At 42.7% G+C, this 22,211-nt stretch overlaps 1 protein-coding gene across 1 annotated transcript in view; it reads left to right on the top strand.

Moving 5' to 3' along the window:
- Positions 1-3,193: 3,193 nt before the first annotated feature.
- PLEKHH1 (pleckstrin homology, MyTH4 and FERM domain containing H1) overlaps positions 3,194-22,211 on the top strand; it is a 53,420-nt gene continuing 34,402 nt past the window's right edge. Inside the window, exons 1-4 of the mRNA XM_065686721.1 lie at positions 3,194-3,387; positions 8,617-8,792; positions 14,587-14,649; positions 19,078-19,227. Of these exons, the coding sequence (XP_065542793.1) occupies positions 8,652-8,792; positions 14,587-14,649; positions 19,078-19,227 (354 nt within the window). The 5' untranslated portion in view covers positions 3,194-3,387; positions 8,617-8,651. The remainder of the gene's footprint in view (positions 3,388-8,616; positions 8,793-14,586; positions 14,650-19,077; positions 19,228-22,211) is intronic.

Here is a 22,211-nt window from a genome sequence, read left to right as displayed (position 1 = left end):
ACAAAGAGTTCCTTCTACTCTTCTGACACCTTGTTCTCATTTATCTTTTTGTCCTTCTGTTTAGGTATTTTGGATATAGTGCTCTTAAGAAAGCAGCCTGTGCTTGTGTTGTGATAACGATAGTCCAACAATGCCAAGCTAGTTCTCTTGCATCTGCCAGAGAGTTTGTTTTGTCAATATTTGCTGTTTATAGTAAATTTTATTTTTTGCTGAATGATTTGTCTGCAAATTGTAAAAACCTGACACAAAGTGCTTGAGCAGACATATTAAAGATAACTACCAAGGTAAATCACTTGGGAAGTGTGAGATACTACTGGCTGTTCTTGTAACCTTCTCCCTCTATAGTCAAAACTGTTTTTTCTCTTTGCATTATTTAATGAAAGCCATATTTATTATTTTTTTATAATAATTTTGTTAAATAATTTAACATACAGCATAAGGAGGCACAGCTCTGTGGAATAATTGCATTAAAGAAATGGTAGCACATGGTTGTGTGAGTGCTGATGTGGTTCTGGGCCTCCAGGAGTTAAAGCAAGGCGTGTGCAGGCAGTTCTTGGGGAGGTACCTTGTATAAAGTTCAGTGGCTGAAGAATGTCCTGGCAGTCAAGCTTCATTGCCTGGGAAAAACACAAGGCCAGATTGACATGTTAGTTAGTGACACAATCCTGTTGGCTTTGCTGGTGCGAATGAGAGAACTTGACCAGTGCCTTTAAAAGAAGAATAAAAATATGTCACAAAATTCTGATCAAGAAATAACTATAGTTGTATGCTGTGACTGAAAGGAGTCAGGAATAGGCTGGGGAGCATGAAGGCAATAGCTTCTTTTCCCACTTTGGTCAACCTCAGTTCAGGAGGGGATTCTGTAAGGCATGAAGCTGCCTAGGTCACTGGGAGTAGGGATTAATACAGGTTCACTCACAATACATGATCTGTAGCCAACTGGAGTCCCTTCCACTAGGAACCGCTTGAGAAGTCTCTTTAGGTGACGCTATCCCAGCAACCAGCTCCATTTCTGCCCTGGTGGGCTGGCCAAATGGGAGAGCGCCTTGCCAGATGCCTGTTTCTTTTCAGTTCTTTGCCTGTCTCCACGAGGCTCTCTGGCCATCTCTGCCTAGTGCTATCCTGCTCTCTGCCTGAACCAGCTGTGTAATGTATGCTTTGTCTTTTAGCTAGAAAGGAACAGGCAGTGTCATTTAGCCAAATTCCCATGAAACTGGTAATAAATGAGAAATCTAAAGCAAAACAATCTTCAGGGAACTGCAAGGTCCACAGAGTCTTTGGAAATCTGAATACTTCTTTGAATAACAAGGTATAGATCTCAGTGTTTGCCTTTAACCACTCCCATGTCCAAATCTTAGCCTTATGTTTTTAGTTATATTTCTATATTTTAGCCACTTAATCACATCATTCTTTTTATTTGTGCATAGTAAGTGATTTGCTACTGTTTCTCTGATGAGACACCAGTGAAAGCACACTATCGATGTGAGGAAAGATTTTACAACACAAGATTATTAAACAGCAGATCTCAGACCAGGCAATATCTGTGAGCCAGATAACCACACTTAAGATCTTGTTTAACCATGCCTAGTGAAGAGTTTTGCTTATAGTACTAGGAGATAACTTTTTTCAGTTCTCCTGCCTGCTTCTTCCGTAGGCTGTTGCAAGCCTGTTTAATTCAGACTGCTCTGTTATACGTGGGCAGTCTCAACAGGAGCCAAAGCACAGTTTCAGAGCATTCATGGATCTCTCATTATCACTCAAGACATCACCTTTTTGGTTCATCCCTTCCCAACAAGCCACACTTGCTTTCTCGAGGCGATGAGACCACCTTCCATGGTGTCAAAGCAGGCCATATGAAGGGCACATGTAAATGGGCCAGGGAGATACATGTCAGCATGACTGTTGTTATCCCCAGTGAGGACAGCCTCATAGGGAAATTCTTAAAGTATCTTTGATGGAAGTAACATGCCTGATGATGGAGAAAGTAACAAGTAGTTGCTAAACCTGGAGCAGAATGAATGATCTTTTGCTTTGAAACATGCTGGTCTAAGGCCCAAAGCCCTGGGGTCCTGCAGCCCCCCTCTGTCTCCACTCCCTTTGGTTCCCATGTGCCCATCCTGGTCTGTTGGATATTAAGAGACAGAGTGCAGGTGCAGCCAGCCCAGGGGTGGCAGTGACTGGCCTGGGGCAGAGGGCAGCAGCAGGCAGCACCCTCAGTCCCAGTGGCCAGCTTCTCCAGGCAGTGACACTGCCAGCTCCATTTGAGTAACACAGGTAATATATATTATTAAGTAAATTTATATTCATGTAGGAGATTGCTGCACATAAAGTAGCTCAATAAGTGGTATCCCTATCCTTGAATAAAGTGCTGGTAGCTGTCTTTAGAAATGCTTGAAAACTCAGACCAGTTTGTTTGAGCTATCTTGTGTGAGATGGGCTAAGCATGTGTGAGTAGGATGGTGTCCTCTCGTCAAGAGAGCCATCATCACATTAATTTGGTTTTCATGTCCATCATGCGCTGGGGGCTGCCTACAACCAGTGAAGGGTGCTCCATCAGCTCCTCCAGGCTGTGGTGGGTGGTGAGGGCAGCACTGCTCTGTAGATGCCAGCTCCCTGCCTAGCTGCTCCACAGGAAACAGCGTTGTGCTTTGGGGCACATGGGTTCTGAAGGCTGGGAGATGACTGCAAGGGGGATCTCAGGAGACAAGGGCCCTACACTTGCCCGTCTGAGAGGCCCGAGGCAGCAGCCTAGAGCCGCCAGGTGCTCTACCCACGGGGACCTCCAACACCGTTCGGCTTTTGCAGTGAGGTGCTGGGCAGAGCAAGATGGCTGTCCTGTGCAGAGACAGCAGGAGCGCTCCCACTGGAGGGGGCAGCTAGCAAGCGCACCGGGGAGCCCGGCCAGGGGTGCCTTGTCAGCACCGGCCAGTTCTTCCATCCTCAGCGGAAGCCCCTGAACGTACAGGGTAGGCGGGGAAGGGGATGGGTCCGGCAGCGGCAGAGGGCGGCTCCGGCTCCATTCCCCCCGCCCAACCCGCACCCGCCGCTGGGTGCTGCCTGCCCCACCTGCCTCGCCGCCGAGCCCGAAAAGGGGTTAAAAGCCTGGGGCGGGTGATGTCAGTTCCTGCGCTCCTCGGGAGGGCTGGCTCTGATATTTGAGACGGGCTCTGCCGCTCTAAGGAAAACGGAGAGGGGATGGTCAAGTGCTGAATGGGACAGAAGCCGCGCCGGGCACCTGCCTGCTACCCAGCACCGCGCAGCCGCCCAAGGTCAGGGCCGGCACCGCCGGTCTCCCCGCTGGCGCGCCGGCTGCGGAACCCGCCGATACTGCTGGCTGCGCCTGTCACTGCCCCGCTCCGACGAGGCGAGACCCCCGCGCCGGCCAAGGTGAGCGCGGGCGGGGAGGCGGCCCGACCCCGTCCTAGCTGCCGGGAGAGGCGGCTGGGGGCCCGCGAGTGGGGAGAGGGGCTGGGCGCTTGAGGACCGGTCTGTGCGGGGCTGGCTGTCATAGCCCTTCTTCTCCGCTCTTTCTTCAAAGTGACGGCAAGGGGCTGACTGGAGCGTTCTGGGGTGATGTTATGTCATCTCTGTTAATCGAGGTTTGCTGCTTCAAATAAACAGGCTTGCCTCCGGGTGTGGGACTTTGGTCACTGAGACAGCATGGAGGAGGTGGGGGGAGGAACGGCCACACGGGGTGGGGGGGAATGCAGCCCGAGAGTAAGTCCTGCAGTCTCTTCTGCCTCTCTGGTGTGTGGGCAAGACCTCTGGAGGCAGACTGACAAAACCGGGCGCCCTCTTCCTGCCTTCTGGCACTTCTGCTAGTCAGGTCACCTGCCCTGATGTAGAGGAATTCTTATTTAATTTCCTCCCCCACCCGCCCCTTCCCACAGTTTATCACGTTATTTTTCTCCATGTCTTGCACATCCCAGGTAGCACTTATGAACTGCAAATGATCGAGTGGCTGAACAGTTCCAGTGATCTCAGGGTTAAGAAGCTGGGTGTTAAAGTGGTTATGAAGTGGAAAAATGAGGTGACTGCAGGGAAAGAGTTCATTGATAGTATGGTATTTCCACACTGAGTTTTGACTATCACCCGTACTGCTGACCCTCTTGGTGTTGATGCAGGGGCATGGGAGGAAATCTCTCTCACATGCTACATTTATTGCACTTGTAGTTATTCCTTTTGTAGTAAGATGGTAGCTGAAAGTTAGATTCAGCTCTGGTGTTCAGGCAGGGTCTGGTGCATTTTACTGGCAGGTGCACTTCTGTGCTGATTGAATCTCTGTAATAGCCTGGGTAAACTGATTCCTGAGCTGAGGAGAAACTGGCATTTGAAATACAGAAATACTGTTTCACTTGTCTGCATTGTTTGCACTGAATGAACAAAGCTGCAAACGTTTTGCTTGCATTTGTGCCAGCACCTGAAAGTCTTCATGTTGATTAATTGCTTTTTGTTTTCAGAAGGCTTTTCAGGTGGAAGTATGCAATGTTTCTGAAGTGTTTCGAATTCTAGTCCTGATCCACCAACATCTGGGACATCAGCTGATTCAGATCTAAAATCTTGAAAAAAAAACCAAAACAACACCAAACCCCAATGGTGACATTCTGGTATAAAATTTGTGTTCATCAGAATTACAACTGTATATAGGGACTCCATGTAAATACATTAATATTTATTTTGACTGTAGCATTTGATGTCAGAACTGTCTGTTGATTTCAACTTCCAGATAGTCAAAAGTGCAAGTCTCATGTCTGCATTTAGCAGTTGGTTCAGTCATTTAGCCCCCCTCCTAAGTTCTAAGGACTTTGTAGCTCCCATTATTTTCACTGGAAGTTGGTTGACACTTGAAAATCAAGCTGTTCTTTAGAAGAGAATCTGTGCATTTAAGAATGAAGTATTGGAAATCTCAGCTTGTTTGAACAAAGCGGCTGCCTCCTATTTTCCAAGTTCCTAAAGTAAGAATATGTACAGTATTCTGAAAGTACCTGATTCTCAACTTCTTTATATGCCAAAGGGGGAAAAAAGAACCAGTTTTATATAATCATATAAATATGGTGTATATAACCATATAAATATTTTTTCTGATACAAAAGGACCAATTTGGTGTGGGGATCAAATAATTTAGTGGATTAAGATGGTTAAGAATTGCGAAAAAAGCCGTATTGAAATGGCAGGTCCAGTAGCAAGGGTTTAAAGTTAATCTGTTAAAATAAAGTTAACACTGTAATTCATAAAGTACAGTTGTTCAGAAGAATGGGTGAGAATAAATGGTGCATTTAACAGTAAATGAGAATTTAGAATAAATTTCAAATTGTAAATTAAGTTGTCAGGGGTAAACATGAGCCACTGTGATAAAATATCCTCTCTGAAAAAGGGTGAAGTTTTGCTAGAGAGAGGAAAATCTATAATTGTAATCTCTGGCCTTCAGAAATCAACTGATATAATGACACACAGGGAAGTTATTAGCTTAAGTGGAAGAGCTGGGACTTAATAGAAGAATGATAAGGTAGACAAATTACAAAAATGAATGTGACAGCACTGTGCTGAAGGGTGGGGGAGGAGTCTGTTATAGGGTAGGTATTTTCAATAGGTAGGTATTTTACAATCAGCCAGTGGAATAATCTCCCCAGGGAAGTGATGGACCCTTTTAAGATTTGGATGCATAGGTGCTGGCCATCTAGTCTAGATCATGCTTTGCCAAGAAAAGTTGGACTGGATGATCCCTGAGGCCCTTCCAACCTGGTATTCCATGATTTTTCTGGAAAGGTTGACTGACCTGCAGAATTAGTAATGATTAGTATTGACACAAAGTAAAATCACACCTTTGAAATAGTAAAAGTGGGCACAAGCTGGAAGAACACTAGTTAGGAACAGCAGTGGAGGAAAAGATGCGGATATGCTAATTGATTTCAGGGCAACCGTGGGCCTACTAAATTTTGCAGTGGCCTGTAGTACAGATATTCTTGATCCTGTGGAGATCTGGCACACACCTGTGCTTTATTAATCTGTTCCAGTACCATTGTGATGGGCCCCCTGCACTTCCATGTCTGTCATTTGCAAAGGTAAAGCCTGTGTTGGCTTGTCTGTGAATGTCAACCATAAGTGTAATGTAGTTCTAAGAAAGGCAAATGCAGTCAGGTGAGGTATTCTCTAGGAGAGTGAGAAGTATTAAATGCCTTTAGACAAGGTCTGGATGAAGTTGCATCCTGCCTTTCAGATGCAGTTGTGGTCACCCATGTCTATGGATGAGAGTGAAAAGATAGGATCCAACTTTTCTAAGCTGGAACAGGTGCAAAGGGAGAGCAGTGAGCTTTTCTGGTGAGACTAAAAGAGCCTCTTATCTCTAGCCTTGCAAAATGAGGTTTTTAAAGAGAAGCTTCTGATATTTATAAATATATCAAGGGATAAATGGGGGGGGAGGAAACTAGTTAAACTGAAGGGCAGTAATCTACAAGAATGAACAGATACAAGCTGGTTGTTATTATATTTATGCTGGTAATTAGAAGGCAGCTTATTTAGAGGGGTGAGGTTCTAGAACAACAGGAGTGGGAACAAAACTGCCTGCATGTTTCTGGGGAATGGCTGTGTTCATTTATGAAAGGGATTATGAGATGCAGTTATCTACAGTGAGAAGGAAGAAGACATAATGATTCATGTTATCTACCACAGTCTTAGATTTCCTATTCAGAACAGGGTATTTTAGGTCAACCAGAAGTTATGGACTATCTGAGGAAATTACTTTTGCTCTGGCATAAGCTGTGTTGTAAATCAGATCCTTTTTTCTTTGTGCAATTAGTTTATCCCAATTGTTCATATGTCCTCTTTGGACTTAAACTATGAATAAAGACTAAAGTATCTTTATACCTGTGTGAAAGGGAACAGAATTTGAGAGCTGAATTATGATGTCTGGGACAGGGTTAGCTATAAGCAAGCTTAGGGTGTTGTAAGATCATGACATAGTACAGTCTTTTGGCTTGGAGGAGGACTGATCCCACTACCTTAGAGGGAAACCCTACAGTGTTATTGTGAAGTGTGCCTGTCAATGCCTGGCAAGAAGCTAGGGCTAGAGTTCAGATCAATATGCTGAACTAGGCTGTTGTAAAGGTTGGTCCACGTGTTTCTGTAAAGCAGTAAGTGTGCTGCTTGTGTAATACTGGTCTTCCTTGCTATCTCAGAGTGTACTCAGCATGGACATGTGTGCCTTTTCCTTGTTTTACCCAAACCTACCTTCTGACCTGGAATAGTATTTCACACATCACTGGAAGGGCAGGCAACTTGTTGCATGGAAGGCTTTCTATTACTGAACAAAGAAACCTGTATATAAAATAACTTGCAGGTAGTGTTTGTAGCTAAAGGATACAACACATCTTCCTTAATTCAGAACATCAGGGGTATATCTGCTTAGAGTGGCTTGCTGTGTTAGGTATACTTACACTGATGTATGTTATACTAAGGGTAATTTGAATATCAGGTCTCTTAGGCAAAATATGAGCAAGTTATCCTGGCAAGTGGGTACAACTATAGAGGAACATCTTAAGCTTTTCTACCCTTCAAAGGCAGATGTAAAAGCAATGAGGCGAAGTGATTTCAATACTCTTTCCGAAGTCTTGGTCTGTTGCTTTGGTCCCAGTTCAGGAAAGCCCCAGGTTTGCCTGTGAGTGGGTGAGAAGTTCCTTTAGTAAGTATAGATATCAGTGTTTTGATGAAGCTGATGAACTAATAACTTCTGGTTTTGTAAACATTTGTAGTGGTAGGGTAATACAGCTGGCTGCTGGACTGCACACACTTGGGTTGATATTATATACCTCCTTGTGAGTGTTTGCAAATTCTGGAGTTTGATTAAGGAGACCTACTACCTTCATGTCACATACTTTGTGCTCATAGCAAGTTATCTGAAATGTCTAAATAATTACTAAGTAAAACAATAAAATAACTTCAAAAAAACACAGCTTTTTCTACTTTGTGGAGTTGTGTGTATCTTGATGTCTACAAGGACTTCAGTAGACCTGCATGTCTTGTTCAGCCCTAGCTTTTATTCCTGGCTGGGATCTCCTTATTTTTTAACAGAAAAATTGTTTAAATAGTGTGGTAAGCTACTGTTATTGTGGACTGACTATCAAGTAGTTAGGGATTGGGAACACTGTTGCTTCATACATCACATCCTCTTGACACAGTCTGTGGGAGATGAGACACTGGTGCCCCAAGCTAATTGGTTTAGTGACCTGAATTACCTTTAAGAAGTTTTAGTGACTTGAGAGCTTGTAACCATACTGGTACAAAGGAGGCAGGAGTAAAAATAGTCCTAGTCTAAAGGTAGATGCTGAGCAAGGCTGTAAGGGTGACAATAAGGCTGTTTGTGGAATATACAGCATGATGTAAATTCTCACTTTAAAGAGGAAAACTTATTTGAATATTTATCTCCTGTCCATTAAAAGTGTGAGCTCTGATAGAAGGCAGTATCAGTAACTTGGGATTGTACCATTTCATCTTCTGCTTGCAGAGGAAATGGCCTTTCTTACCAGTCCTGTAAGATGGAGAAAGGAATACAAGGCACAAGGAGTGAAAAGTTTGCCTGACTAAAAAACCGCTTCCCCTCACCCCTTTTTTTTTCTCTAGGATTTTTAGAGCACCTCAGACGACATCTCAGATGTATGATTAACTTCACAATGGCAGAACTCACAGTGGAGAATGGCAGCTGTGTGGACTGGCAAAAGCGATGCCTTGTATTGGAGTCCCAGCTCTTCAAATTTCGCTTGCAGGCAAGCAAGATCCGAGAACTGCTAGCTGAGAAGGTGAGGCAGTGATGGCTTCTTCTAGTTTGCACTGAGTTATGGCATGAAAGCAAAAAAATATAAATGCTGAGCTGTCCAATAAAACTGTTACTTGCAGTGAGGATCCCTTACTTGATTACAGTGTGTCATTGAACTCTGCTTATCACTTGAGATACAGAAATGTGCCTGTCAGAGTGGTATAAAGTGGCATTAGTGAAATTAAGAATTTGGCCTTGCTTACTGGAATATCATATATTTGGTCTCTGCTGGAAAAGAGTGTACCAGCAAGATTCTGGTTATCTAAAATGACTGAGTGCTGCAAAGGTTAATATTTTGGATAAGAACAGCAGGATCAGGACTTGGCTGGCAATGGAGAAGCTTACAGGAGTGCAAATTATTCTGTAATGCTAAAAGGCTGGACAGGGGTTCGTGTGCTGTCATAGTGTTAGAATAACATTGCATATCCAGTCAAAACACTCTGGGGATGCTGAAAAGCAGGACTGAGATACTGAGATCTGGATGCTGGAAAACTGCATGGCATCTGTGGTTTTGTAGGCATCTCCTACTAATCTCTTTCAAGTGTGCTAATTGAACTCATCTGCAGTTCTAGGGGAGAGGACTGCCAAAGATTTGAGAGGGCTTTGTTGGGTAGGTTTGGTTTGGTGGTTTTTTGTGGTGGGGTGTTTTTTTTTCATCATGATGTGTATTTTTGGTGAGGTTTTTTCTTTACCTTAAATTCAGTTATTTTTTCAACTTAAATGAAAGCTTTTTTATTAACCTCTAATTTGCATAGAATCCAATTTTGTAGGTTGCTGTGGGGTTCCTTCTTTCAAAATTTGGCTTACATTATCACAGTCAGTCCAAGGTTGCTCAGATACTCAATTACTATTGGGAAGTGAGAACAGTTTCTTTCAGTCACAGCTTGCTAATGAAGTTGAAATCTTTACAACTGCCTGCAGTTTACTCCAAATGCTTTTAATCTGTACCTGATGAAAGGTATGTTCTAAACTCACTTCTGCTCCATTTTGTATTATGTAACTTTTATGTGTATATTCTTGTTGGTTGAGTTTGGATGTAAAAACATCCAAACTGTATCTACTTCACAGTGGAGCAATCTTCATCCTTGCTTTCACTGGTATGTTTCCACTAATGCCTTTTTACTGCATGAGACATTCATTGCACTATTCATATTTTAAGAAATGGTGCAACTCTGAGAACATTGTTCATCTTTTCAAGGTAGCTTCTGAGATGAGCCTTAGTGATTACTTATCTTGGGAAGCACTGAAAGTGGTTGTAAAGTATATTTAGATAAATGTGCATTAAAAAATTCATTTGTAGATGTGGCACAGCTCTGTTGAAGATGACCAGTACTTAGGTGCAATACTCTGCTTGTGCTTTATTAACTTCTGCATTGAGAAATTTCCTGACTGCCTCCACATAAAACAAAGCCACCCACCAAACTTGCTTTTTGGAAAGAAAAAAAAGTCGTCTTTTTCTTTTGAAAGATCTTTTGACTGTCTCTTTAGGAAGGTTTGTGGTTGATTGTAGAGAATGAAATTTTCATCTGCTTCAGGGGCCTTCTCAAGGAATGGACCTGACTGCTGTTAATCCAGCCTTTCATTCATTCAGTCTAAGTGATCTTCCCTTCGTTAAGATTAAGGAGCAGCTTGGTTCGGTGATCAGATTACTCTGTAACTACTTGTTCACCACTGTCCTAGGCTTTCTTGAAGGGTAAAGAGCTAGCAGGTTTGAAGTTCCCTACTCTGAATGTAATGTGGGAAGGGGAGAGCCTTGTGGACTGTGGGGCAGCATTAGCAGGCTCTGCTGAGGCACAGGAGCACAGAAGGCTCATGCTGAACACTACAGTTGAAGTGTTCTGTGCCTCAGGTTCCTGACTGCTGTGCAATGACTTGTTCACAGACCCTCCTTCACTCCTCCTTGGTCATCACAGGACTCTCCAGCAGTCACAGCAACTGGGACTCTGGCCCCCATTGCATCCTTCTCCCTCTCAGATGGGCAGTGATGCTGAACTGAAGGAGATGCATGTGATCTGCATAGTAATGTCAACTCCAGCGATTTTTATCATAGATTTTGTAGCAACTGTGGGTTTTTTTTCCTTTTGTTCTTACAGTTCTAGCTGTGAGAATGAAGAGATGTTCAGACTTACTTGGAAGAGTACTGCATCTGCAAAAAGGTTATTTGAGTGGGCAGGGACAAAGATTGTGAAAAATGTGAAGTGGGCATGGTTTGAAGCTGTGTTGCCAACCTATGGTGAGCATTGCCCCCGAGATCCTCTGATATTGTTTGCAGCAACAGGAAAATAATAAAATAATAACAATAATAAATAAAATAGTGATAATAAAAAAGTGGTTTTGCTAGTGAAAGTGAAGAGCAATGTCAGCAGCGATGTGGTACTTGCTCACCAGCATGGTTGTCTCGGGGGTCTGGAAGCTACTGGTTGAAAGATCTGGAAACCTGATCCCCCCACATTGTTTGAAAGTAGTGTTTATGACTAATTTTATGATTTAAAAGGCAAATTTTACTATTTTAACTCGCAGTATACCCTAAACATTCATGCGTGGCATTGGTAGTACAGTGTGTGCTAACAGTTTAAATACTTCAGATTTTTAAAATCTGCTTAGATTGAATAATCTAGATCACTGTTCAGAACATGAGGAATTTAAACCCCAATGGTTTAACTGCCAGTGCCCTAATTCACATGGTGTGAACTTCCATGTCAGTAGCCCAGTCTCAGCTATCAAGCAGCGCTGCCCAAGCTGTGCAGAGCCTGACTGCAGGTCGGTGCAGCAAAGGGACCCCAGCCCCTGGCCTCCAACAGCCCCAGCTCTGCTATCCTGCTGGGCCCCTGTGCGGTATGACACACCTGGGTCTTGCCTTGTTGTGGACATCAGCAGGGATCTGGTCTCTTTGGAAACATGCAGTTGTTTCCATTCTGACTTGTACACACACACAAAGAAAGGGATGCTCCTCTGTTGGTGAGGTACATAGCAGGCTGTTGCCTTGGCAGCAAGTTGACCTGGTTAGGAGTGAGCTCTGGAAGGAAACAACAGAACGAAAATGAGGCAGAGACATGCAGGAACTTTTTTCACTCAGTTTTATTCAGCATATTCTGAGCCCTCAAGAGAGGGAAAGCTTCTGTGAATGATTGATAGGAGGATGTTTTGAAGCTTTTAGAAGGACCATCTGGGTAGCTTTTAACCTGTTTCTGTCTTACTTCAATAATAAACAATATTTGGAAAGAGCCTCCTTTGTCTCATGCAAGCATAACTATGCAACTGGGTCTATTTCTCTCTATACAAGCTCTCTGGGCTAATGTTTGGGAGAAGAGTTACTAGAAGTTGGCTTGGTCACTAAGTTTTATGTGACCCGGATCAAGTTGCTTAGTAGCATTTGTCAAATTATAAAGCATTTCGAATTAAAGGACCCATGTAAATGCCAAGCATCATTATTAATTCATTGAGGGATTTGAAAGAGCCTTACAACCATGGATGTATTAAATCTGAATGCACTCCATGAGATAGCTGACACCAGGGATAGGTGAAGTAATCATTTTGTGCACATGAGAAACACAGCAGTTATTTAACAGCTCATAGCAGGACAACCCAACAATGTAGTACAGGAAGTTAAGAAAAGTGCAAGTTCATTTAAGGCTACAGGGGGAATCATGGTGACAAAAGTAATTGATCTGACTGGAACTTAGCCAGGTCACCCTTCTGGCACAAGAAATTTCATAACTCTTAAGTGATCAGGGATGGTCCCAACATGCATTCTTTGTCCTGATCAGGGTCCAGGACTGCTAGCAATGCAAAGCAGACTGTCACGAGGCTGGGACAACAAGGTGTTTTTCAGTCAGAAAAGTGTTGCCTTCTTAAAATTACCTGAGTCTTTCATGGAAATCACCCACCTTGTGGAGGATTAGATTATTAGTCTAAGAGGATAGTCTTTGGACTTCACTTAGCATCTGTCTTTCACCGATGTATTTGGCTGCTACCTATCTATAGTGATGACTGTCCAGAGACTAATAGATAAATGCATGGGTAGATCTCTCTTCCTAATGGACACAGACTGGTGTCATAACCCAGACCACTGCTGCTGGTGTTAGATTGCCTTGAGTTCAGTCTCTACCAAGACTCAGAAACTCTCAGGCCTTAGGTCAGAGAGCTTTGGCTGGCTGTGCAATATTCTCTGGAATCTCTCTGTTCTTCTGCCAGGGAAATGTCCTTGATATCAAGCTCCATAGACTGTGATGTCCTTGATTACTTCGCTGAAAAAGCAAACCTGAGAGGTATCATGCTACATGTGGCACTTTCTGATCTTCATGGTTTGAATTTGTTATGGCATGGCCTTTTTAGTTATATGACTGTTGAGCTGTCTACATATATGTACCTTCCTGATATGTTTGTTGATAGGTGTCAGTCTGCTGTTATGATCAATGTGTATGTATGAAAAGGAGGGTTGTCTTGTTACCATCTCATAGCAGCCTTCCAGTATCTGAAGGGGGCCTACAAGGATGCCAGAGCTGAGCTTTTCATTAAGGACTTTAGTAATAGGATAAGGGCTAATGGGTTCAAAATTTAACAGGGGGAGTTTAGATCAGCTATAAGGAGGAAGTTCGTTACTGTGAGGGTGGTGAGGCACTGGACAGGCTGCCCAAGGAAGTCGTGAATGCTCCACCCCTGGCAGTGTTCAAGGCTAGGTTGGACAGAGCCTTGGGCAACATGGTCTGGTGTGAGCTGTCCCTGCCCATGGCAAGGGGGTTGGAACTAGATGACTCTAAGGTCCTTTCCAACACTAACTATTCTATGATTCTATGGTTTGTTTTCTGCTTGCAGCATGATTCTTTTAATTTTCTGAAGCTGATTCTATGTCATTCCTTCATTAGAAAAAACACAAGTAAATGCTGGAAACTCTGTGGAGCATTCCTTAGATGTTGCACCTTAGTGGACGAAAGTTAGTGTCACTGGTCTCGTAGTACTGGACTTAAATCCAAGTCCCATTGAAGCAGGGCAAGTGGTGGAAGATGAACCAAGGTCACCTTGCAAGTACTGAGTAAGATCCTTAGTTGCTGTTTAAAAATAAAACAAAAAAGACTGGGACCTAGTAGTAAGTTGTTAGAGGAACCCCAGGTACACCTGAATTTCAGTGGGAATGAAGCTATTCATATACATTTAGATAAAATTCTGTTCAATATCCTTTGACTTCAATAGCATCAATGCTCCAATAGCGAATCACAGAATTGTCAGTTTGCAAAGCTCTTTAAAAGTAAAAGAAGCATAGGAAAACTAAGATTATTACATATCTTGTCAGTTATGAACCTGTGGTGTTTTGAAGCCAAAGGTAAGTATTCATTGGTTATAATGTGACATCATAGGGAACCTGCAGTGAGCTTTCTAAGATGTATTCATTTTTATTTACCATTGTGAATGAATCCTAGCTGAAATAAACCCAAGAAAGGATGGTGTGCTGTAGACAGGCTTCTAGAAGAGACTCATGGTGTGTAAATTGTAGAGATGAGGTCAAGACTGTTCCTCTGACCCATGTAATGAATGGTGAGGCTCACTAATGAGAAAACAGTTCCGGTAAATTCAAAGTAGGGCAGAAGGCTAGAAAAGGTCAAAGGAATTTACTGGGGTTTTTTTATTCCCCCTGGTCAAAGCTGTCCGTTTAACCCAAAAGATGCCAAAGATCTGTAGACCTGCAGAAGAAATGGAAGATTCCTGAGTAAAACAGGTGAATTTCCAGGTGATGTTAATTTCTTTCTTCCCACCTTTCCCCTCCTCTTCTGGCTCTGAAGATGCAGGAATTGGAACAGAGAGTGGTAGAAGCGGAACAAAGAGCTGAGGATGCAGAGAAACAGGTAAGAGATTCTCTTATGGTTGCTTTGGTACAAGCCCAGCGGCAGCTTACTCTAAATTCTCTCCAGTCGCATACAGATAACACTCTGCAGTGCTGTGCCCTGCTACGAAAACAGTGATTTACAGTGGCGAATGGATTTTTCTGGTCTCCTTCACAGTTTTTAAGCTTGAGCTGTTAACAGGTGTCTAAATATGTTCAACCCTAAGTGAAAACCAGCAGCTTGTATCTGCCTCTCAACAGCGTTTAGCCCTGTCATCCATCATAGACATGCTCAGTTATGGTAAAGCAAGGGGATGTTTGACCTCAGGATTAAAGTGCAGGGGTAGAGCTGCCTTGCAGGTCCCCAGAAAAGAAAAATACTTAAGAGTACTGGTAAGGACTTGTCTACAAATGGAGAAGGTTCTGTGAAAGGGAGTATCCGCAAAGCCTATCAGTTATTTTGTACTTTTTCATAATTACTGCTCTGGCTTCAGGACCTTAATGGAGACAGGCAGTAAGAGCTGGATACAATGCATATTACTGTAACCATCTAAAAAATAGGTATATTGTCTCAGCTAGTCCTTCTATGCTTCTTGAATAATGGACAAGGGGGGAGAGATAGAGATTTTAGCTTGTGAACAGACCTTTAGGAAAGTTACAGCCTGCACTGTGAGGAGTATTATAAAACAAAAGAGCCAAGAGGGACAGGACAAGGGGTAATGGGTTAAAACTTAAACAGGGGAAGTTTAGATTGGATATAAAGAAGAAATTCTTTACTGTTAGGGTGGTGAAGTGTGGGAATTGCCGGGAGACGAGCTCATCAGATGATGACCAACAAGTCTCGTTTATTGCTAAGCAGATCGATACTTATATACCTTGCTTGATAGCCATATATGAAGGCACACCTCCTGGGTCCTTAACTTGGTTAATAGCTTGCCATACCAAATTCATAGCTGCTCTACACTTATCAGGTCCTAATAAAGCTTGTGCCTCGGTTCTAAAAAACAGTCCTGTACCCATTAACTCATCCAGGGTTACCCCGTAAAGGGGATCCCCAGGTTGTCTTTGTATAGCTACGAATCCATGAGCCAGATCATTTTGCCAATGAGCGTTAAAAAGGAACTGCTGATGTTGTGAGAATATAAGCTTAGCAATACTCTTGCAATCGGATGGTAGCAAGATATGAGCAGTCCAGATATAATCTAACATCTGCTTTACCGGCTCACTGGTGACTCCAAATTGACTGGCCATCGCTCGTAATTGTGATAACAGTTTCCAATCTAAAGGGGTAACAGTTGCCATCAAACCACCCTGGTGTTGCTGAAAAGTCACCGGGCATGCCAACGAGGTTGCCACCTCATCGTCCCCCTTTTCAAGGCTGTCCTTAGCCACCGCTGCCCAAGCCTCCCTTCTTTCTTTAGCTATGGCCTCCACTAGGTCACTTTCTGCCCCAGGGATAGGCTCATTGCTTGAAAGAGGGTTAACAGAGGGCTTTTCTGGTTTTAGAGTCGTAGTGGTGGGGGGAGCTGTTGGTTCCGAAACTGAGGGGCTTGCTCCGGTGTCATCTGCATTTTGTGGAGATGGCAACATTACTTGTGAAAAAGCAGATGGCATTGGAATGGAGGAAGGCCAGTCAATTTCATAACTTCTGTTTTTTGCCTGAGCCGTGAGTGCCTGCTCGGCAGCTTTCTTTTCTGCCTGATATTGTAAAAGTTCATTATGTACCACCTGCCATAATTTACCTAACTTTGACTTTAACATCTCTAAAATAGTTCTCCAAATGACCAACAAATGTTTCACAGTGTCACTGCCTTCTGTGGCTGCGTTCTTCGGAGCTTTCCCGATCCCTGCTGTCTTCCCAGCCTTTTGTTTTAACAGGGTATTATATATAGCTTGCCAAATCTTATCTCCAAAGTGAAGCACTGGAATGGGTTGCCCAGGGAGGTTGTGAATGCTCCATCCCTGACGGTGTTCAAGGCCAGGTTGGACAGAGCCTTAGGTGACATGGTTTAGTGTGAGGTGTCCCTGCCCATGGCAGGGGCTTGGAACTAGATGATCTTGAGGTCCTTTCCAACCCTAACTATTCTATGATTCTACGATTCTATGAGTCTATGTTCTAAGCTCCTGGATCACTGCAGATCACTGCTGAAGGGAAGGTTTGAGATGAACCAGCTCTCTTCAGCTGGGCAAGAGCTGCAGGACTGAGCACTGAGTCGCATATTTCAGTGCAGAAGTAAAAGCTATGCAAGATGGCCAAGAATGGCTGTCAAAGATTACTTCAGTAGTGAAGGACTGAATAGGCAGTGTTATAAGCACAGGGAATCATACTGCCTAGGAACCAAGAACTTGAAGTACCTGGTAAGGTATTCTGTCTGCAGAATGCACTATTCCATGCCAGTTTCATATTGACATCAGGATTTGTTTCTGACCAGCTTAAATATAGGAAGGATGCTAGGCACTGTGTTGTTGGTCTGTATGCTAGATCAGCAACTGCCAGTCAAGAGCATAAGTTGTTATTGAGAGTGATATCAGTAAGTCCACACCCAGCCAGGACAGGCAGAGGTAACATTGTCATTGTGACACCATCATCGGGAAATAAAGATACTGCTACAGACCAACGAAGGTTTCATACTAGCAGATGTCTCAATGACAGTAGGCTATCCATGATATAATAAGATGCAATGACAAGAGGGAGCAGGTGTAGAGCAAGGCAAATTCAGGTCTAAGAATGGGCAAGAAAAGGAGAACTTTGCTGGGAAGGTGTAGGAGAAATGAGGGTTGCTTTCACTCACCTGCCACCAGCAGAAGTGAGGGTTGCCTTCACTAATCTGCCACCAGCAGTTCTGCAGCCATGTGTTGGCAAGTTCTAAAGACTAGCAGCCCTCAAAGTTTGCCTTTCCAGCAGCCTTATCCACATCTGGAGATAAGTGCTCCTAGAGAAATACTTCATTGCTGTCTGACAGCCTGAAGAAGTGACAGCATAGGAATAGGACTATTCCCTTCCACTAAAAGTATATTCACTGTGAATGAGAAACAGCTGACAAATGAGAAGGCTCCACATCAAGTGAAAAATCCCTTGTTATCTTTCTCTCCAGGAGTCTGGGGAGTTGGATTTGTTAATTCAATGGGCTCCCTGTAGCTGCCAACCTCAATTAAGGAAATCACATGTTTGCAGTCCCCTCTCTGAGCCTCTAATACAGAGTCAGCATTTGAGCATCAGACAGAAAGGAGGGGCCATTTCTTTTTACTATAATCACCCTAAACTCCAATGAAAACACATCCGACTCAGCAGGCTTAGTTTTCTGGCTCGGATGCTGGGCGCCTACCTTTCTGTTTCAGTATGAGGAAGAGGCAGTTTGCTTCTCTGCCTAATGCAGGCAGACAGCAGGACAAAACACAGCTTCTGCAAGTATGAAGTGTAGGCTGCTCAACAAAGCATGAATAACTCTCTTGCACAGACTATGAAGTGTTCAGATCATTGCCTGCATTCTGACTTCCTGGTTCTAAACATGCCAAATTAATGGTATCTGGAGTTGGTTTCTTTACTGGTTTTGTCTCTCTGGGATCTCTTGGAACCAGATATTTTGCCATCATCAAATGCTGCAATTAGCAGTTTTGAGTTAAGTTGTTGGATTTCCATTAATCCTTAAAAATGAAGTCTTATAATCCATTGCAATAGGATGAGGTAATGATAGAACACTGACATATCAAGAGACACAGTTTTTGAAGAAAGCAGAGGTTTTACAAGATCTGCTAAAAACCCAAAAAGCGTTAGCAGCAGCTAGATTTTAGTGCTCTGAAACTTTGTCTACAGTGAAGGAGCATTACACTGGTGATTCTCCAGCTGAGACGAACGAGCATTGGCAGTAGTAAGAGCTCAAAGACAGGCAAAGCTTCCAAAAAATCTGGCATGGTAACTCCCTAGCAGGTCTTGAGAAAACGCCTCTCAGAAAGCCAGGAGTTGCCAAACTATTTTCTAAGCTGGGAAAAGGAGAAGGAAGGCACTCCATAGCATACTTCCCTATAAAAATCTTGATCTGAGGCAAATGGCCGGGTTTTGTGGTGTATACCTTGCTAATGAATGTGGCAAAAAGCTGATCGCTGAATTGCAAAGGAGGAAAATGTAGTGTTCCTTGCACATATGTCTGTGTATACTATAGTGCCTGTATTTAACTAATAGCATGTAAATATTTCACAATCCACAATGTGGTTACCTGTTCATGGTTCAGTTTGCATCTGTTACTGCTTCAGCATTACTAATGAATGGACAATGTTCTTTTCACAAATATGACTATAAACTGTGTCCAAAAGGGTTTCTTTTTTCTTCCTTTCCCAACTCCAAGAATATCAAACCCACAAATGCTCTTAGTTAGCATCTTACCACTAAACAAGTGCGTTTGCATTGTTCTGGGTTTTTTTTTTTTTTATCTCCCTCTGATTGTCATCACAGGTCAGAGTTATGGAACAGAATATAAAACTGGCTAACTTGAAGACCGGAGAATCAGACAGCTGTTTGCACAGGAAATACCAGGAGCTGATGGGCACAGTGCAAGGAAAGGAAGATCAGATCAACAGATTGGAGACACAGCTAGCAAAACAGGTAAAGTTGTTTTCTACAGGGAGACCTGTAGCTTTCACGAGTTGGAGGGACTGTGTAATGTATGTCTCAAAGGTATGGGTTATGTCTCCATTACATATTAGCCTCTCAGTTGCCTTCAGATCAGCTGTAAAATTATGCCCTGTTCAGTGCAAGATTCTCTCATTCCTTGCTCTTTCTAGACAAAAACATGCATTCAGCCTCAGTAACCCTTTTCTCTTCATTATATTAGGTTGGTCAGTGTCCTTAAAGGACTTCCTTATGTTAGTGTTGAGTCAATGTTGAGACCCTGACTGGAGTAATGCTGGAGTCTGGTCACAGTATTTCTCTGGCTTCCTAGCATATAGATTGTTCTGCAAAATCATTATGTAGCCCATCTCTGACTCCATATGTGCTACTTCCTGGAAGCAAATTTTTCCTAGTCTTAAGCAGTCCTTTAGTGCAGTTCATCTCTTGTCAGATGTCCTCACTATAAAAGAGCAGATGGTTTCCAGTATGGATAGTTCCTAGTCCCTTCCATTCTCAGTTAGTGGAAAGAAGGAGCTACATCTATAGCAGGGCTTGTATTTTGGCTCTAGTAAAGGCTTTGCCCTGTGGTCTTTATAACATGAGGAATGTGGCATTCTTACATGTTGTTAAGTGAATCACTTTTAAATGGAAATAGCTTGTTAAGATTATACACAAAAAATACTTTGCCATTTGAGTACATTTTACATTTAATTAATTGTCTCCTGTTTCAAGTGTAAAATAGATTAGCAAGCTGTCTGAACTTACTCAGACCAAGTGCAGTGTGGAGGTCTTGCATCAAGTCTGTAGTGCTCTGGATTTCATCTCAGTTCCTCAGAGCAGCTTGCTCAGGCAGAATGTAGATGAAGTTTCTGCATTTTGCAGGAGAAAGAAGGGGTTTAGAAGGAGCTACAATGGAAGCAGCTCTTGCAATCAAATTTGGAAGAAATTCTGATTTACCCAAAAAATGCGAGGTGTAATTTGATTAAAATCAACAAACACGAGTGTGGAAAATGTTCCGCTAGTAGAAATCTTATTTTAGCAACAAGAGGCGAAATGGGAAATGAAAACTGAAGTTTGAAAATTTTAGATAAGAAGCAGTCTATTGGGGTCATTGGTTTAGTTTCAGAATGGGATAGGATGGTGGCAGTGCTGGAAGGTCACTAAAGGTACTTGTAGGCATCCTATTTGTTTTCAGTGGGATGGGGAGAACTATGGAGTTCAGAGTGTTAAGAAGAGAACACTGAGGTCATGTCTTGACCACGCAACAGCATGGGACACAAATCTCTTAACTTCTTCCGGACCTTAAAGCACAATAACTGCATCTACAGGTGCTGTGCCAAAATGAATTGGTTCTACTTAGAGGTAGGGCTTGCTAAGCTCTGTGACAATGCTGTTGTCATGTCACTATTCTACTCTAGGACCCTAAATAAAATGTTGGCATTGTACTTCATTGTGCAGCATAGCAATATTATGAATCTTTTTACCTTTTGGTCTTTGATCTGAGACAAGTCCAGGTCATTAGGGATTGAAAGGCATTACCCATGTGGTGGTTATTGAGCGGGCTATGATACGTACATTATATGTGCCAGTTTATGTCAGACCATAGTAAGCACATCTAATATTCTAATAGTAGGCACAGCTAATATTCTGACTCCACCAAAGGCTGATACCTGATGATTAGGAACACACAGATATATTCAAGGAGGAAAGCTAAGTAAGTCCTCCTTTTGAAGCATCAGATTTGATTGATTTTATTATGCTCAACTAAAAATGTTACTGCTATCCATAATGTTGTCAAGGTCTATTTTAAAGTCAGCAGACATATTTGAATAGCGGTTTTTAAATGTACATTTGTGGTGAATAGCATGTGGTGATTAAGAGTTGTGAAGATGTGGAGAATTTCCTGCTGACTGTTGTGTATTTATATGGTATTCATTAAGTCAACTTACACTCCTCAGTTTGGAAAGCTTAAATGTGGGAGGTGGGGGGATTGGGGGGAAGGTGGAGTGGAAGCACTGACATTTTTATTGTCATAATTACTGATACTTGTTCACATCACGTTTTTAGGAGGTAAACTACCAACTGCTATCAGAAGGTATTACCGTTGTCCATTTAATTAGAGAAACTAGGGCTGAATGTGTCATACAGAGTGTATCTGCCTTCCTTCCTTCCCTCCTGGGACTGATTTATCCTTGTAGTTGTTTAAACCGCTTTGTAGACAGACCTTTAATGACATTGCTTATGATGAATCCACACAGCAGATGAACAGAAGGCTTCAGGTGGCTGAGCTATCAATCCAGCATCTTTCCAAGGAAATTCCCAGAAAAGGAAAACAATGCAGCTGAGAAAACACAGCTGCAAAAATTATGTTGTAGCAATATAGGCCAAGCAGATACTTGGGGTGGGGGGGGAATGCTCACTGTGCAAATCAAGAGTATTCCCATAACACTTTTGTGTGAACTAGAACCTGTTTTAATGAATATGTAAACACACAACCACTTACACCATCTCAAAACCTCCTAGCAGGTCTTAGTGTTTCAAGGTCAAGTTCTGTACCTTTTTTAATTCTATGTCTGCTTTTTTTATTTTTGGTGGGTTTTGGTTTTGGGGTTTGTTTTTTTTTTTATTTCTCAATGAGAACATTTTGTGTGCTAAGTACATTGTTGATACTGGTTTCCATCTCCCACACCTTTAAGTTCTACACTCTACACCTGTGCTTGCAGTGATTGAATCCTTTTTACTTGGGATTATCACAGTGTTTTATAAATCACTCACAGACGCTTCTTAATTCTTAATAACTTCAGCCAACCATATGTGTACATGTAGGCTGAAGGAACACTACAGACACTCAACGGCAACATTCCAAATGTACCTAAAACACTTAGGAAAAGTTGCAGACTGTACTCAAAAGCAACTGTGGCAGGTGGGCAATCATTACCTGAGCTGTATTTTGCTATTCTACAACAAGCTCTTTAAAC

The sequence above is a fragment of the Lathamus discolor genome, chromosome 6 (assembly GCF_037157495.1).
Source record: "Lathamus discolor isolate bLatDis1 chromosome 6, bLatDis1.hap1, whole genome shotgun sequence".
Classification (NCBI taxonomy): domain Eukaryota; kingdom Metazoa; phylum Chordata; class Aves; order Psittaciformes; family Psittacidae; genus Lathamus; species Lathamus discolor.
Note: the sequence above shows the minus strand (reverse complement) of the source record. Positions and strands in the feature narration are given on the sequence as shown.